Here is a 20,031-nt window from a genome sequence, read left to right as displayed (position 1 = left end):
AAAGACAATTATAGATATTTCAAGAAAGGGGATAATGCTTTAAGTAATTCCTTTTTTTTTTGTTTTGGTCTTTTTGAGACAGGGTCTCGCTATGCAGTTCAGACTGGCTTTGAGCTTACTTTTTAGCCCAGGCTGGTCTCCAACTCACAATGATCCTGCTGAGTGCTGGGATTATAGGCATGCACCACCACTCACAACTTGCTTTAATGAATTCTTTCAAGAACAAATTAAGTACATTTTCTTGCTTACTTATATGATTTATGTGTTTATATATAACTAAAATCTCGGAAAAGGGTTCTTAATAAAAAGTAAAGACATAATGAAATCAACACCTTGTGCATTTGTCCATTATGAACAGTGTGAAAACAGTTCTATGAGTAAGATAGTATTCCACAAGGTATACACATTGTGAATTTCACCAATGACTTCCAGATTCTCTCTAAAATATCCCATTAGTCCACAGTGCAAACAGGAATGTATACATTTTTTCACTTTCCAATCTCATTAGTGCTTCATATTGTTTGACGTAGTTTTACTTTTCTTTCAAAGAAAATTTTCAACTCATTTATTTAAACCTTTTAAATTTTTAAGCTTTAAACCTTAACACTGTAAGGTTCACTATTTATTTTCTTTCCTTGCAGTTACCACTATCTCTGTTATTTGTTTTAGCTGGGTTTAGAAGTGGTAGAAGAGGAGAAGATGATCAAGCATTGTATGCCTTTGTGAATTTAATGTTTATTTTCAGCACTCGCATTATCCAAAGATAGCCTAAATCCCACACTGAGCCTGCCGCTTTCTTGTGGGGAAGAAATAGCTGAACAATCCTACATCGTTATAGGAAAAGACCAGGGAGAGCTCTTTCCCCGAGTGCATCTTCTCTCTATACCCCTGTCCTTTCCTATGTTGGGTTATTCCAGCAGAGCTCAGTTGTTTTCTTTCTTCTCATGGTTTTCTTAACTCTCCTCAGTTAAGTTCTGAGACCTATAGAATTGCCTTTTCCACCATTAACACTTCTGCTTTTCGGTTCAGGGGAAGGAATTAAAAGTTGTGTTATCTGAAGCACTTTTCTGGAACATTTTGCTCATTTTTAAATATCTGCAATTTATTTGTAGTTATGATTTAAACCATTGGCCCTATCTCCCCTAAAATTATTCTTGGTGCTAGAACTCAGTCTCTAGTGGCTTCTTTATATATATTTGTGAAATAAAACTTGCAAATACTGATGTCTTAAAATCTTACTGTTAATTCAAATTTGGGTCAAAAGGATAATTCTCTACACTCTAGGTCACTGATACCGGCATGTTATAGTCAAGGAATATAGAAGCAATATTCAGACATTTTAAGGCTTGTTGGGTTTTTAATGTATATGTAGGGCTGCATATGTGTATGTTGTGCATGTTACATGAATGCCTTGAGATCTTCTCCTGAAATCTAATCCATTTAGGAATTCAGTTCAAGGCAGTTATTATGTCTTCATTCAATAAAATATTTAAACTAATAAAATATTTCTGTCATATTTGCATGTAATGTATATTTATTAATAAAATAGATTTTAATATGTAAATATATAAAGCTAGCCCAAATATTTTAAGTTTCAAACTACATTTTAAATTTTTCTGCTGCAGATCTATCTTGTCCATGAACTGTATATTGATGGTGCCATCATAAATTTCTTTACAAATCTGTTATGGGACTATTAGTTGCAAATAACTCAACTCCAAGTTAAATAATAGAGGCAGGTCAGTGGGATATTAACTTCTGATTCTCTGCAGTCTTTATGATCCTGAACTCATAAAAGTTAACATTCGTAGATGGGCTACAGGACTATCTTCAGCTAAGGTTGCATGCTTCCACTTTGCATCAGGAGAGAGGGAAGCAGGTGAAATACATGACTCAAAAAAATGGAGCAGCAGCTCTCAGTTTCAGTGGGTTGGATCCCTATGAACTAAGCACTGAGGGTGCAGAAATGCCTGTTTGCTTAGACATGGGACCAATTCCTTCCCTGGAAAAATGTTATGCAGAAGAGTGCTGGGATTGAATATATTGGTAATAGTAGTAGAATCAGTCAAAGACGAATCCTGTGTAAATTACTGATATGTTTCACAATTCAGGACAATGTGCTCCTGATTAACAAGGGTACCATTAGGTATTGGGAAAGACAGAGTTTTGGATATGCAAGAGAAAGCTTTCTTCACTATTGTTATCCTTAATTATCTTCCCTAACAAAATTAATTCCTACTTGGAACTATCAATTATATTTTTCCTAAACACTAAATAGGATCACCTCACTTTCTTTAGCTGAAGCTTTACATAGTTATTTTATTGTTGAAAGGGTGAAACACAAGATCATTCATAGCAAGAACTTAATATATTTTAAGGATTTATATAACTGTCCTTGTACAAGTTTTACTTTTCTTCACCAAATCAGGCCATGGACCAACAAATGTCCATGTTTTTATTCACAATGTGTCGTTTAGCTTCACCTAGCGAATTCTTACCTATATTTTTGATGTCTGCTACTAGTGTCACTCCTTCTGGGAAGTGTTTTCTGACTTTCCCATGTTAATGACTCCTCCTTATTATGCATCCAAATTTACTTTTTTCTTCTATAAAGTTCCTTTGTGGCTGTCCCCAAATTTTTCGCTAAACATGATTTATGTCTCCATGAGATGTATTTATGTGTTTTCGTCCCTTTAACCATAATATTATCATATCCATTTGGCATATACAATAAATTGAAAAATATATATGATTTAGGAAAATGGACATTATATTTCCTAAATAATTAACAATTTCTAACCTTATCTCAGCCTCCATAGACCTAGACAATTGGCAGGAGTGTTAGATAGTATATTAACTAAAGATTAAAGGCCAGCTACTGGAATTTATTTGCTGTTCTTATTAAGTTACAATGATCCATCATGAAGGAAAATTGGCTATGACTTTCAGGCTGGCCCAAGATAAATGATGAACGAACATTATAAATAAAACAATCCTATTAAAGCAGAAGAAAGATAATGCTGCATTGGCTATAATACTTTTCAAATTTATTAATACATATCAAATGTAGAGAGAAAGGTTTGGCACACTGGGAATTTAATAAATGAAACTTTTATTTATGCTTTTTATCATTAGAACAAACTAGTAGAAATAAGTAGGAACAAGATTATATTTTAATATATCTATGCATAACACCATAACACCATACACACTCACCCCCATACGTGGTGAATTTTGAGTACTAAGTAGAGAGAGAACAATGTAAAATACTCCTAACATAAAGTAGTATTAAAATGAGTCAGTTGCCAATATAGAACACAAATAATTTAAAGGAAAAAGAAGTTACTTTGGCTTACAGTTGAAAGATTTCAATCCATAATCATGTGGCTCCATTATTTATGCCTGTGACAAGGCAAAAATATGATGGCAGGAGGACAGAGTGGAGCAAAGCTACTCACCTGAGAGCAGTCAGGAAGCACAGGGTGCGGGGCGGCAACCTGGACAAGACGCAGCCCCTAGGGGATCCCCACTGCTTCCAACCATGCCACACCTCCTATTTCCATCACCTACCACTAATACTTTCAAATCATGATCACAGCAGTGGATTCGTCTACTGATGCTGTGAGGTCCCACATGCCTCATGCTCCAGTCATCGGCTCAAAGTCCTATCTCAAAATAGCAGCTTTTTGAGTGACATCTCAGATTTAAAGCATATTAAAAAATAAAGTTATAAAAAGGTTTTCAGAGGTTATTATAACTGCATAAGAATTAAAAACACAAATCAGTGAATTATTGAATACTAAACAATCATTTTTTTAAAAGTCTTTAATTATTTTAGCTATGAGTTTTTTCAATTGTTTGCAAAGGTTATAAAGGTAAAACATGAAAATATTGAGCAATAGCCCACACATGTTATATAACAAAATACATTATTTGGCCACATCCTTAGAAAAACTGGAAAGAAAGGAAATAATAAAGTAGATAAATATATGTAAAGTTATGCCAGGTTGGGAAAGCTTACCTATGATAACATTCTGGAATAGAAATCTGTTAAAGTTATAATCAAGGAGCAAAAATATTCTTTTGTCATGAATATTTCATGCAACTTGGAAAAGTAATATGGATCTATAGATCCATACATCTATAGGAAACTATCGAGGCCATACATGTTAACTTTATATTGGTAGTAGAAACAGAAAGTAAGAAATTTTATTGTGCCACTCTGTTTTTCATTTTTATAAGAGAAAATATGTGCCCATGTGTGCCGCTTTTTGTTTTTCCCTGATGAACCAAAGAAGGTAAAACGCCACAGAAGACATGGTTCTAAAATTTTCTACTTGCAAGCTTATATTAAACTGACAATACTTGCCTCTAGACTATGTTTTATAATCTTGATAAAATGATTTGAATGGCCCCACAATGATGATGTGAGGTTCACTATAAAAACAGGCTAATGTGCCTATGATAGTATACTCCTACATTCTATAGTAGCATGTGTATGGCCAATCTATTTTTATTGAAATTATTTAATTTTAGAGGCCTGAGTTAATACAGTCTTGCCTCAAGAGGATAATATGATGTTTTTGCTTATGACCCAAGAAATGATGAATTTAGCCATTAGACTCAGCCTTTCCATAACCATGTATTAACTTTAGGCTAGTGCTGTTTACTGGAACCTTAAGCTATTTGTCTATAAAATAAATATACCCTACATTTACAACTATTTTCCATGCTATTTTCTGTCTTTTGCACTTCAGCTCACAATATTTAGTAAAAAAGACAATTTATTCACTACCTGCCTATTCATATTTAAGTACTACAAGTCAAGATGTGTTCTGTCTTCAGGGAATCTGAATCAACAATGCCCAGGTAAGGCAGCTTTCAAGGAAGATGACTATCAGAATATTGTGGGACACTTTAATGGACTGATGAAAATGGTCACATTAAAGACTTGTTAAAGTCAGTGCCGATTCTCATATTTGAGATGTCTGAAGAAGTACCTCAGCAAGACTCATCTCCTGTGACATTAAAGCAGTAGTTCTTGGAGAGTACCACTTGGCTGTTTTCACAGCCAGCTCCCCAAATTCCCCATAAACTAACAAATAAGATATTTGGCAATATCCAGAGATAGTTTTTATTTTCATGACTCATGGGTTACAACTTAATCTGGTTATAATGAGAGAAGATATCAAAGAAGCTGTAAACATCCCACAGTACACCACAACCCCGCACACCCCCTCCCCCCAAAAACTATTTGTTTTCAAATGTTGATAGCATTTAAGCTGAAAAATCTTGCAGCAAACCAAATGTATTAAACTGTGCAAAAATAAGTATCCTTTTCTATACCACTAAGGTGTACAATTTTTAAATACTTCATAGGAAAGCAATGTATCTTAATAGAGGTCTTTTCACCACACTGTTTTTCTCAAAATAATGTAAATAAAAACATAGGTTGTTTTGTTAGTTCATTTGTTTTCCTCCATTCTTCTATACTTTAGCTTATTCTAGAAACAATTTAGAACAGTGATAAAAATTTTGTGGTGATTCACTTTATATCTCATTTTTAATCTTTAAAAAGTGAAGAATAGTGCTGGAAGTGTTTTCCTTGCTTCTGTGAACTATCTCTGCTTAAGTAATTCCTGGTGTTATCTACATAATTCTACTGAAGTGAGAAAGAGTCCCAAAGGAGGCTCCATGTCTTTATATTTAAAGTTGTGTTCTACAAATCTGAATACTAAAGGTGTTCTGTTCTCTTCAGTCAAATCCATAAGGATAATCACCCCCCCACATTTTAGCTTTCAGTAGCTTGCTTGGTTTTGTAAGTTATTTCTTCTAGTCATTGGACAGTCTTGTAAAGTAGCTTGAGAGATATGTTTGAATGATAAAGTGCTGTACAGGTAAAAGTGATGTTAATATTGTTGCCTGCTTCCTGCCAGGGCGCTGACATGATGAAACGCCTGGCTCAAAGCTGCAGTTATTCCTGCCAATCATCAGCGACACTGCATCTCTGTCTCCTTCCAATGCCATCGAATTATGGCAGACTCCATAGTTATTTTTCATAAATGCTTATGGGTGCTGATTGCAACTGCCATTCATATTTCTCTCAGTTCCAAAATTTTAATTCTTGGAATCATTTATAGCATGGGGTAGTCTTTTTAAAAATTACAATTATATTTTTGACTTATTTTGATTTATTTTCCATATATTTGTTTTTAAGTTTATAATTAAAAAGAGGTAGATTATCTGATTAATAAACAAAGTAGATAAAATAAAAGAGTCTATATATTCTTTTTACGCACTACATACAAAATATTGCATTGAATACTGAGAAATCAAGAGTCCACCAAAAAATGTACACACATTCCAGGAAAAGAAAATGTTGAACAAATATTTTAATGCTAAATTTACTGAGATGCTGTCAGAGTAATACAAGTTACTTGTGGCCGCTACAATTACAAGAGTGCTCAAAGTGGCGGCCATCAGCTTGCAGACATTTATTAGTACAGTGAGCTGCTGCGTGGGTAACCTAGGTCTCTGAGATTGCTGCACATGCATTTTTAATTTCTTCTGTATGGGCCAGCAGTGTATTGGGTTTTCTGCACTGTATGACATCTTCGAGGGTCCCATACAAGAGTAACACCATCTGTTGGAAAAACATCATACTGTCTTTCTTTTCCTGGACTATCCACCCTTTGTTCTTTTTTATTTTTCTTGGCAGACTCTGTATTTCAAAATAAACAATCTTTTGCCACATTAACTGGCTGTGACCTAGATATGAAGAAATGATTCCCTCAATGGCATACTGATAAATATGATGAAGAATAGCAACAGAATACTGCTGAAGAAAATCCCTGCATCTCTGCACCCCTGCACACTTTTGGAGAATTGGTAAATCAGCAGAAATAAGGAGAGATAAGTGGAGGAAAAGAGATGGCTACAAAAATGAGGTTAGAAAGTTTTGCTTAACTAATATGACACAGATTATCAAAAGTAACACTAAGGGGTTGATATTTTTCTTGAATGCATCACTTAAAATTTGAAAAATGGAGCAGAATAATAACTATCTAAATAAGGCTGTGGCCTTTTTCCCTCATACCTTGCAACTTTCACATAAATTTGCTGTACCTAGTATTGACATAGAACTATCAAAATTAAATCTACTTAATGGGAATATTTGGGATTATATACTATATATCTGTATACTTGGGAAGAAAATTGATGACTTCAGTATGACACAATTCTATTTTGCAAAATATTTGGGAGATTGGAACAGTGATAAATCAACCTACATAAACATTCAATGCATATCTATGGAAACATTTTGATAAAGCAAAAATGTTTGAATTAATAATAGGTGTGTAAAAATTGTTAGAAAAATTCATTCTAGAATGAATAACAAAATCATCGAAAATCAGATAATGATAATGTACCATAACTGACTTAAAAAATAAGGCTTCTCTAATTCCTGTTTCACTTTGATGTCCTAGTAAATCCAGCTAGGTCATTTAGTGTCTTTCTCTCATTTCATATTTTTCTCATTGTCATAATCAAGACCATCATCATCATAAATAATTTACTGATTTTAATGTTCATAGCTTTTGCCTTCATTCTGCTAAGTCATCCCATTGTCATGGTAACATTTTGAATGTTGCTATTGCCACAAAATTTTTCACTTCAGATCGTTAAGCTCAGTGTCTCACTCAGAGATTCTGAGCTGAAGTAATAAAAACTTGGTAATGAAATGAAAATGTCAGTATAAAAATGAATCTAACTAAAGCAAATAACAATTACATTATGAATAGATTTATACCCAGATTTATGTAATAGGATCATCAGTTTTTAATAACTCAAAATTGTTATTTTTTACATTGTTCTTCTGGTTTTTGTTTTTATGTAGCTAGTGCACTGTGGCTAATTCTGTGAAAAAAAAAATCTTTATTTTAAACCACTGATATTTCAGCACTATGTTGTTTATAATTTTACAGTTCCTTCTACCCAGCTTTCTGAGCTTCCAGTGTAAATCTACAACTACACATATAAAAGCACTTTGAGACTCAGCCTATGGAGATGTCAGATAGTGTAATAGTAGCTTATGAGCCAGTAGGTAGCTGTATTTCTCTGCAATTATAAAGCTGTGTGACAGTGTGGCAGCTACCTATCCAGGGTAGTAATATTCCAATATTTTCTTTACTTTTTCTTTACAAGCTGGGTATTGTCCCCACTCTTTTCTTCAAAGAATAAGTGTGGATATATTTGACATCATTACCTAAATAGACTAAACGATGTAGGCTAAGCTGTTAGAAGAAACTGTTTAGTCTTGCACATAGAAAACTCAGGGCCTTTACCACTCACTTTTTTGTACTTTTCTTCTGCTTGTTGGCAGATGTTTCTGTCTTTGTTTTATCTGAACTTACAATTTTTGTTAATTTTATCATTTTAAAGAATATTTAAAAGTTATTTGATTGAAAGTTGGAGTGAAACCCATATCGGCAGATTAATAACTATTGCTCATTCCTAGAGAAATCATTCTCATAGATTTCTAAAGAAAGAACACTATGTAGTACAATAGACAGAAAATTCAATAATACCAGACAGTGAAGTGTATCAAAGATCAGCAGAGAAATATTCATGACATCTACTAATATCACTAAATGCCATCATGTTTAAGCAAAATCCAGAAAAAGAAAAATGATGAGTCCCCTAGGATGCCAGCTTTGGGGTATCTACATGTTTCTTGGAAAGACAATAGAGTAAAATTAGTGGAATAAATAGTCATTTAGCAAATTTGAACTTTTCATGCCAATGAAATGCAAACTGTTCATAAAGCCATTTGTGTTTTATAAGTAAACCATTTTCTTCATATTTAAGGAAAATCACATTAATTCAGCAGTTATTTTACAGGGCTTTTACTTACCAACTCACTGAATTGATGCAAATTTTATTTAATTATATCTTCAGTAATTCATCCCTTCTTGTTTTGAATAGTTCTTACTTGTTGAAAATCATGGATTTCTCTTGCAGTTTTCTTCTCACTTCAGGGGAAAACTTCATTTGGACATTATTAATTTTCGTTGGTCCCATACTTTGCTGAAAACACATTTATTTGCGTATTAAATAACATTTCCTAAAGTATTCCAACTTCACATTAGTACCTCTTGGCTTTTCAAGCTCAAAAAAGCTTGAGAGTTTTTAAAACAAGCAGAAGAGTAAAAGTGGAATATTTGAAAAGAGCAGAAAATTGCCATGTCTTTCAAATGTTTTAAGATATATTGCTGTCATATAAGATCACCTCTATAAACATTTTTCTCCTTGTTTTCTCCAGAAGTATTTTCTATATAAATTACATATTGTCAAGCTTATGTCATAATTCTTGCCCTAAAAGCCTTTGACAGGTCTTGCAGCTGTAATAAATAAGAATCATAAGATACTTCTAAAAATATTCAGCCATGAGTTTAACCATTTAACTAATAGAATCCTACTTAAAGGCTAATGTTCTGTTTTTCCTGAATTTGAAGCTTAAATAAATGTAGATATTATTCTACAGTATTCATTATTATTTTTGGCAGAAGCAATTTATTCTGTGTGAAATGAGAATAATCTACTTTTACTCATGCTTAGTATCTGTAATTCTAGTCCTCTCAGACTATCTACCAAAAATTTTCAGTATTTAGAGTTACTATTAGAAGAATAATTTCATTGTTTTGAAAAAAATGTAACTTTGTATTTGACGTTTAGCAATTTAAAAAAATTTTACATAAAAATATATAGCAGTTCGTGAGATTTCATTGTTAACACTGCATACTGTCACTTCGTTTTACCGAGGCTATAACGAGTGAGTACAAGAAAGACTAGCTGAATGAAGAAATGGTATAATATGCAGACAGATTTTAAGAAGAAAAATCCCTTTTATTTTATAACATCATCCATTGTTTATTGATAGTGATGTGGACACAAAGAAATTTTCTAAAACAACCTAGCTCATAAGGAATTACAATTTTAGTGGATAGGGTAGATATTCAAACAAAGTAAAACTTAGGTTTTTAATGATGATTCATGTTTTTTTTTTTTTTTTCTTTTCAGGGAAGTTTAGTATCCTAAATTTTCAAAAAACTAATTGAGAGGTTTATATAATGGAATTCAATTAGTAGTACAAATATTATAATGGTTTTATCAGTTATCCAGAAAGCAGAATGTCCTGATAAATAGCAAGGTATATTGTTGAAAAAATAAGCTATAAAATATAATATAAATACATTATTATCTATAGAAAAATAATTAAATAGCTGGCAAAACACTGAGTAGAAGACTTTGTATGTGTCCTGTATTTTATTTTCTTTCTTTTATAAGGTATTAGTAGTATGAATAGTTTAAAGTAAAATTTGCTTTAGCGCTTAAAAATATATTCTAGATTTACATTTGTCTTGGTTACTTTTTTCTTGTTGCTGAGACAAAATACCTGACACCCAGAATTAAGGAAGGAAAGGAAAGGTTTATTTAGGTCACAGTTTGTGGAGGTTTCAGTCGATACTTGGCTGGCTCCAAGGCAGGGTGGCACATGGCAGAGGACAATCTTCGTGGCTGCAGAGATAGCAAAACAGCCAGAGCAAAAAGGGAGGAGTAGAGGCAAGCAGCCTCTTTATCTCCCTTACATATGCAAGCTATCCACCCTAGGGTGAGTGTAGCACTCACACCCACGAATCAATCATAAACTCTAAAAGCCCGTCCCATGTCTGCATGAGGCTTTAGGGGGACATCCACACACAAACCATAACAACACTCAAGTATAAGATACTGATGTTTGAAATTTAGACAGTTAAAAAAGTGAAATTCTCATCCAGATATGATAGAATATACCCATTTCCTCCTCTTCACAATAAGCATAAATATAACTTCTAGAGATAGGGAAAGTAGCAACCAAGAGAGAATCCTGAAGGGTAATAAGTGGAAGCCAAATTCGTTTGGAACTCCAGCTCCCAGGATGGCACAAAGCCATGGAGTCACATATTTCTCAGTCCTTGAGAAGAACACATGGATTCTGCATCCATCACCCCAAACGTAGATATGCACAAAATATGTGAGCTCATGCTGTTCTGGGTTGTGCAACGGATCCTGTGGCAATACCTAGTAATTTTAACATGGATAAGCAGGCTAGCTGAAGTCTTACCAAAAACAGGAAACAGGAAACTTTCAGAAGAGAAATAAGTCAAAAAACAAAGAACCAAGTAAAATTTATATAACTGAAGAGATGACATAAAACATGAAAACTCACTGGGTTTTCTTAATAATAGAGTGGAGTTTACAATCAAAGCAAGGCAATAAATTCACCCTGAACAATAGAAAGTAAATAGCTGGGTAAAAAAAGAGCAGAGCCTCACAAGGCTGTGGGACAAGTATAAAGGATAAATCAGACTCTCATGAAGGATAGTAGTGATAAACATTTCTTCATATGGAAGAAGTGATGACTGAAAAGTTTCCAGATTAGAGGAAAGGGCTAAACCTCGGGTCTAAATATATGAAGAAATTACACAAAAGATAAGCTTAAGGAAATCTGTGTCAACTCCATATCATAATCCACTTTCTAAACAGTTAAAAAGAAATTCATGAAAATAGCCAGAGAGCATTCTTTAGTTTTAGATCAATAGAAACCATGAAAACCAGAGTGAAGTGCCCCATCTCTTTACATATGTTGAAAGAAAAGAACTGCCAACAACAAGATCCAAATTCCACAAAACTATCATTCAAGAGTAAAGATTCCTTCTCAGATGAGGAATGTGATACTAAAACTAAAAGAATTTATCAGTATCCAACCTCCATTAAAGACAGCCTAGAATCATTATTCAAAGAGAAAATAAAATAATGAAGCTTCATACTATTACAAAGTGAAAAGACATTCAAATGGAAAAGTACTAGGAGAACATAAAATAGACAAATACGTATCAACAGAAATTTTTCTCATATTTGGTTACTTTGAAAACTTTATATTGGTATATGGTTCTGAAAAATGATATTAAAAGTGACATAATTAAGGGGCATAAATAGAATTTAAAACTCAATACATCAATAAGAACAGTAAAAATTTAGGGGCTGGGGATTTAGCTCAGCGGCAAAAGCGCCTGCCTGGCATGCGCAAGGTCGTGAGTTCAGTCCCCGGTACCGGAGAAAAACCAAAAAAAAAAAAAAAAAAAAAAAAAACAGTAAAAATTTAATACAAATAAGTTGTTATATGTCACATATATATATTTTATTTATTCATTTATTTTTTGGTTATTTTACAGTACCGGGAGTCGAACTCAGGAACTTGCACTTGTCAAGCAGGTGCTGTGCAGCTGAGCTAAGTCCCCAGCCCCCACATATGTATATTTTAATATTCAGAGCAATTTTTATGAAACTTATAAGAAGAGATATATTCAAAACTACTCAACTATAAATAGAATTCTTAAAAAGTTCAGCTAACTAAGGAAGGGAAACAAAGCTGAAATACATGAAGACAAGAAGGTTTAAGTAATAAATATTAGATAGTTCTAACATGTCAATAGTTATCCTAAATCTAGGTAGTCTAAATGTACCAGTCCAATGACAGGAAAATAGGTAAAAACTATGATGTACATAAAGGCTACCTTAAATAAGTTCAGTTCAAATTTTAAAATATTGGCTGCTTATAAATAACTGGATTGGGGTCAGGAATGTAGCTCAGTGGCACAGCACCTGCCTGGCAAGTGCAAGGTCCTGAGTTTGATTTCTGGTACCCTCACCCTACCCAAATAAACAAATAGATGGAAAAAAATATAGTATAAAAGCATTAATCTCAGAAAAGGAGCAGTAACATTCTTAGTATTAGAAACATATAAAGTAATCTTCAGAGCAAGGAAAATAGAGGAAAACAGGGGCATATTATTACACAGTGAAAAAAGGAAATATTTACCTGCAAGTCAAAATGATCTTAAATATATATACACCATCATCAAGCAGTCAAGACAAAATACAAACTAATAGAGCTGAAAAGAGAAACCAAAAAAAAAAACCCAATTATAGTTGGAAATTTCAGCATCTTCCTTCTAGCAACTGATAGAACTACAAAACAAATTCAGCAAAGATACAGAAGATATAAACATAAAATCAACAAACAAGATCTAATCATTGTATTTAAAATACTCTTATTCAATATGCCTTATACATATATCAAATAGCCATGAAAGAGTTATGGAGATAAACTATTCTGTAGACCATAAAACAAGTTCAACAAAATGAAAGTAATAGGGGCTGGGAATTTAGCTCAGCAGCACAGCACCTGCCTGGCAAGTGCAAAGTCCTGAGTTCGGTTCCTGGTACTGAAAATAAAACCCAAAAAACCAAAATTAAAGTAATTTATATTCTTCATAGTAGATTCTCTTGATAGTTATGAAATCAAACAGGAAATCAATAACATAAACAAACACTAAAAATGTAGATATTAAATAATGTTCTTCTAAATATTTATAAGTAAAATATATATTACAGAAAATAACATAATACATCAAACTGACCAAAAATGTGTAAGAAAGCAAAATGTGCAACTGAACTAGAACAGTTTTGAGAGGGAGAATGATAGCATTAAATATTTACGTTAGTAAACCTTAGCAGCAAATATTGACTTAGTTACCTTAGTAGAAAATGTGGACTTCAAATCAATAATCTAAGTTTAGGATGAATAAAATATATCCCAAAAGGGAAATAATAAAATAAAAATTGAAATAAATGCTAATGCCTTCTCCCTCTGTGCCTGGCCACGGCAGGCTTCTCCACTGGTGTCTCCTCACACTGAGACAAAAGTAAACCACGGAGAAAGAGAAAAGTTAAAGAAGCTTCTAAATCTCAGAACCTGGGGAAAGATGCAGAAACCACCAGTTCTGTCAGTATGAAGAGGAAGCGTAGAGTTGAAGATGCGTTCATTGTGATATCTGATAGTGATGGAGTGGAACCAAAGGATGAAACCGGATTGCAGAAAATGAAGACAAAGCAGTCAAACGGAGCAAAGTGTTTCACCAAAAGAAAAACTGCACAGATGACAGAAGAAGAAAAGTTTGCCTTGGCTCTCAAAATGAGTGAGCAGGAAGCTGGGGAGATGAACAGCGAGGAAGAGGAAGAAGAGGAGCTCTTGAGGAAAGCCATGGCTGACAGCCTGAATTCTTCCCAAGGGATGTTTGTTGAAGAAACTTCTGAAGAAGGCAACTCTGTGCCTCGTTCACAAAGCACTGCTACTTTGACTGGGAAGAGAAGCTTACTCTTTATGCCAGAGAGCTCTGCAGAAGAAATCACTGTGTGTCCTGAGATACAGTTAAGTTCCCCTGAAACTTCTGATCTTGAAAGAGAAGACTCATCAGGTGGCTGGGAGACTCTGGATGAAGTAAAAATAATAATGGGAGATAAGAAGGTTGCTACCAAGGAAGATGATGAGAAGGAAACACCTACTTCTGCTTTTTCGTCTAGTGACCGGGTATCATGCCGACTGTGTGACCAAGGCTTCCCACCCGCAATGACGGAGCGACATGCTGTGTACCACAACGGTCTAATGGAGCAAGATGCATGCTCACTCAGAGACAGAGAGGCCAAGAGCAGGAGTGATAGAGGGACAGCTACACAGACTTCCCTAGACACTGACAAGCTTGAGCAGTGTTATCTGTGTAAATCCCTGGTCCCACTCAGATAGCATCAGTGTCATGTTGACTCCTGTCTCCAGCTTGCCAGGGTGACCAAGGAATGGGCCCGAAGAGAAGGGTAAAGCGTGTCCAGCTGTGAAAGGGACGCGGGTGAAGAACCCAAAGGAAAAAGGCCGCAATGAAGGCCGACTCCTTGGTCTCTTGGAACAGTCTGAGCAGAACACCATAGAGGCAGAGGTAAAGACCAAGTCTTGGGGGCTGGGGATTAAGCTCAGCGGCACAGCGCCTGCCTGGCAAATGCAAGGTCATGAGTTTGATTCCTGGTACCGGAAAAAAGACAAAAAAAAACCAAGTCTTTAGAAATAGGAGTCTTTAGGTTGCTCTCAGAGGAAGACGTAAGCTGCAGCGGAGAGATGCAGTTCCCCCATACATCTCAACTTATTGAATCTCCCGTCAAGACTTTGTTTCCATTTCAGAAGTACAGATTGTTTAGTAGACTTCAAAAAGCAACTTTCCCTCCGGCCATGTAGCCAGACACAGACCAAAGTAAGCAGAGGAAAAAAGAGAAAATAATGAATTTTTTTGGTCCAAACATTGACAAAACCATTAATAATATGGGTGGGCCGTGTTCATTAAGCTGCAGTGTCCTCCAGTTAATTGTTGAGCAAATTTCGATCCTGCAGTTTTCATCACCAGCACCCGCTCATCAGTCACCCAGATTTTTATGTTTTCTATGATGTGTACAGACAGCAGTGTACAGTATTCTGTTTTGTAGGATTCTGTTTGAATTTACTTATAGTTAAAAGAAAGTTTAAACATATTTATCTATGCATGAAAAATTCAAATAAACGTAATTGAAAACAAGAAAATATAAAAAATGAACAAAAAAACTGGTTCTTCAAAAAAATCAGTAAAATCTTTAAGCCTTTGTCTAGATGGGCAAAAATTTTAAAAGAAACAAATCACCACTATCAAGAATGAAATAGGTAAGAAACAGGTAAGCCGAGCATGGTGGAGTAAGCCTGTAATCCCAGCACTTGAGAGGCTGAGGCCGGAGGATCAATATGCTAGTTTGAGGCCAGCTTGCGTTACAAAGTGAGTTCAAGGAAAGCATGAACTGCATAGAGAAATCCTGTCTCGAAAAGACATACATACACAAAAAGAATGGAACAGGGAAAAGAAATACAAATCCTGTAGCTGTTAGGAAAATAGAGAAAAACAGAAAAAGCTTTATATTAATAAGCTTCAATCATTGGAAAAACAATAGACCAATTTTTTACAACCTAAATCTCAATAAACTGAGAATAGACATAACAATTAACAAAATTTTGTTTGTAATGTAAAAGCTCTTTTTTGTGTTTGTGTAGGTCAGGAGTCAAACTCAGGACCTCACATTTGTCAGGCAGTTGCTGAACTACTAAGCTGTATCCCCAGTCTCTGAGTAAAAGCCCTTAAAAGGAATCTTGGAGTCTGGTGATTTTAGAGTTAAAATCTACCAAAATTTTACAAGAGAATTTACAATAATTTTTCTAATTTCTTCCAGAAACTATAAGATTTTTGGAAAATTTTCAAATTCATTACATGAGAATCATACTATCATAATACAAAAAAATAGAAAAAGATAAGGCAAATATCACTCATAAATTTAAATTAAAAAATCTCCCACAAATACTAATGAACAAAATCCAGCAACACATAACAGAAAAATGCAACACAAGCTATGAAATTCTTATTTAACCAATCAAAAATCACTCTAATTCATCATGTCAATGAGCTAAAGGTGAAAATCACATCATTTTATCCACTGATATAGAAAAACACTTGACAAATTTCAACACTTATTTTATAATTGACTTTCACAAGTTCACAGAAGAAGGAATTTTTTTCAACTAGATGCACAATTCAAAATGAATTTTGTAGCTAACACTGTATTTATTGAAAAAAAAAAAGACAGATTCTTTTCATCCCAAGATCAGGAATAATACAAAGATGTCTGTTTCCAGGACTACTACAATTCAACACTTTTAAATACATAGTCATTGAAATACTGTGAGAAAGAAATGAAAACTATACACATTAGAAAATCAGTACTTAATTATCTGTTTTTGCAGAGTATGTGGAGATATATACATTTGACCCTTGCCCCATTCAAAATCTTCTGGAATTAACAAGTGAGTTTAAGAATGTTAAAAGGTACAACATCAGCTCACAATAATCAATTATATTTTACATTTAAGGAATGATCTGAGAATTTCAAAACAAAATATATTTATTATTGGTCCATATTAAAAAAGATTAGATATTCACTTAACAAAATGTTCCTAAAGTCAATAAAATGCTGATGAAAGAAGTAAAATAAAACCTCAGTTAATGTTGAGATACAACTTAGTTTATATTGGAAATTTTAAAATAGTAAACAAATCATCCTTCCCACAATTGATCTATATGTTCAATGTAACTTCTGCCAATATTTCTATAAGATCTGTATAAACATACAAAGATTATTCTAAAATTAATACAGAAAGGGAAAGGCTACAAAGTAGCTAAAGTGGTTTTTAACAAAGAGGCAGAATAAAGTGGAAGGAATCACCTTCCTTGATATTGTCTTCAATACAACTGAAATAACCCAGACTCTAAGGTAGTGGTGGAAGAAGGAACTAGTGTAATAGAACAGAGAAATCAAAAAGAGAACCAATTATGATCAATTTGTTTTAAAAACTCAATAAGTTTGTTTTTTAAACAGTGATGCTGGAAGAATTGTATACCCACATGCAACAAAATAAACCTTGATATAAGCCTTAAACAATATCAAAAATTACCTGAAAATGGATAATGTAGTTTAAATCCTAAAGAGCTTTCATAAAAGAAATAAACATTTTGAGTATGGAAGGGTTAGAAAGGAGATATTAATTGACACCAAATACATTATTAATAATTGAACAATTGGTAAATTGACCTTTATTAGAATTCACAACTCTAGTTTTGCAAAAATTCATATGAGAAAGGTAAATGTCATAAAGTAAATATTTGAAAACCATATAAAAGACTGCTATATAAGATATGCATGTGCATCTCTATTCGTACACATCCATTCTCCAAATTCAACAGTAACAAGACCAAAAGTAAAACTTAGTAAATGATTAGAAGTCACAGAGACATTTCAATGAAGATAGTGAGCAAATTAATACAGAAAACATAGTCACATCCAGCAAACAGCAACTAACACTGCAGTAAGATATCACTGCAGCCATCATAGTGACTCCAGTAATACGAGACAGTCAAAAGTGTAAATAATTTAAAGAACAAAACAAGAGGACTGTTACAGAACAAGGAAGGAGTGTATGTGGAGATGGAAAACAGATTTGGGAAGGAGGGAGAAGGAGGCTGGTGGGGCAATGGGATTAAATGATCACGATATGACGTGTATATGCACCAAACCCCTAAGATAAATGTAATCACTGTGTGTAGCAAATATGTACCAGTGAGAAATAATGCCTGCATGCAATGTCAGTGAGATTTAAATTAATTTCTCATACATTACTTAGGACTAAACACACAAAGGAATCCTAAATTACACTTATAAATTTTATGTTTGTTTATTCAAGAGAAATGGAAATTTATGCCCATACCAAAGCTGTACAGGAATGTTTATTGAAGTTATTACTATTAGTCTTATTAGTATTATTATTTGGTAATAGGCTTGAAATAATCCCAGCATCCTCCAGTAAGTGAGTGGTTAAGGAGACTGCTGTCCTTAGCATTGAAAAGGAAAGAACAAAATAAGTTCAAGAAAGTTATTCTGAAAAAAAGTGGTAACTCCAAAAGTGACACATTCCAAGACTTCATTTTTATAATATTTTCACAACTATAAAACTCATGAATATTGAAATATATTTCTGGTCACCAGGGATTACAGATAGGAGCACAGTTTGAGAACTAGGTGTAGTATAAAAGGGCAATAGAAAGATCTGTTAATTTTAGAGCTATCTAGTATCTTCACTGTCAGAGTGGATACCTAAACAGGTAATAAGATTCTATAGCATTTAATTTGCACACACACACGGACAAACTCACACTGCTGAACAAGGAAAACTGAAGAAATCTGCTAAATGTTGATGGCAAAATATATCTTCTGGGGAAAACTAGGCAACATGTTTAAGAGTTCTTTTAGTATTATTTTATATAAATGTGTGTGAATCTAAAATTACCTCAATAAAAATTATCGAGTTAAAATTAAAATTTTAATTGAAAATACTGTACAATGAAGCCTTTCTATAGAATGAGGAACTAGAAATTCTTCAATAGTGCTTCTGGTATAATGAGTTCAACTTCATCTTATTCAAGAATTTCATTGGAATTATATAATAAACTGAAATTTCATAATAAAAATTTTAAACCTGACTCCTCTCTGTATCTCTAGGATGTGAAATTATCACTCCAGAAATGCTCAAGAAATATTTAATAAATGCTTTAACTGAGTTAGAGAACCATCATGAGAACACTCACTCTCTCACTTTAATCTTATTTTATTCTATGAAATATTTTGAGGTTTCCTAAGGATCAAGAAAAATAAAATTTAATATATTTTAAGGATCTACATGGCAGCTAATAAACTTTACATTTTCTGCTTATCTCAGAGAAGATACAACTGTTAATAAAGTTCACTCAGAATCAGCACTAATATTTTCCGTTATTAATGTTATCCGTAAATACCATGTGTAATATAAAACTTTGATACCTGACAGTTAGTAGTGCAAATTAGGCAATTATTTATTTTTATCTCATTTGAACATACTTGTGGGAAGATTAAAATTTAATAAGTAATAACTAGTGAATCCTTGTCTCTAGGATTCACTTTAATTTCAAATCTGAAAAAGAATAAACTAGTGACATAGGCAACTCATTATTTGGAAAAAGAAGGTAGGGATAGGTTTGTTTAATCTTTTGTCCTCTCCCTTATTAGAAAGAGAAAATAAAGTGGTTGATTTTTCCACACACAAAAAGTTAGTGAAGGAGAAAATAATTCATAATTGGTACCATAGAATTACAGACTGATAAGAAGTGTAACTTCTCCATATCGATTGATAGAAAAGATAGTGTTAATTAGCTCCAATTTAGCTCTGCTTCTCTGAAGATACATTTTGTAGGCCAAAAGGTGTTTTATGTCACATAGTTATGACCTTTTATCAATCTTCCTTAGAAACAAATTCTAAATATTTGGGTCAGGTTGAATCTGAAACTTGCTTTAGTTCTCAGGCAAGGTAATGTTGCTGTTGAGAGTTCATAAGGTGGACCTGCTGAGAATCAAGAAGTATGTTTTCACAAAAAGTCTTCTGCTATAACGAACATAAACAGAATGTTCAAAATCAGTAAATAAAGATGTTCTTAAAAGTAG

At 33.5% G+C, this 20,031-nt stretch overlaps 1 protein-coding gene across 1 annotated transcript in view; it reads left to right on the top strand.

The window, feature by feature from the left end:
• LOC102008531 (BRCA1-A complex subunit RAP80-like) overlaps positions 1-20,031 on the top strand; it is a 136,805-nt gene that overhangs the window by 61,003 nt on the left and 55,771 nt on the right. The window contains 2 exon segments of the mRNA XM_013512696.1: positions 13,810-14,736; positions 14,738-14,873. Coding sequence (XP_013368150.1) covers positions 13,810-14,736; positions 14,738-14,873 — 1,063 coding nt within the window.

The sequence above is a fragment of the Chinchilla lanigera genome, unplaced genomic scaffold (assembly GCF_000276665.1).
Source record: "Chinchilla lanigera isolate Chin_1 unplaced genomic scaffold, ChiLan1.0 scaffold00016, whole genome shotgun sequence".
Taxonomy (NCBI): domain Eukaryota; kingdom Metazoa; phylum Chordata; class Mammalia; order Rodentia; family Chinchillidae; genus Chinchilla; species Chinchilla lanigera.
The sequence above is the reverse complement of the archived record's forward strand: the minus strand, read 5'-3'. Positions and strand labels throughout refer to the sequence as shown.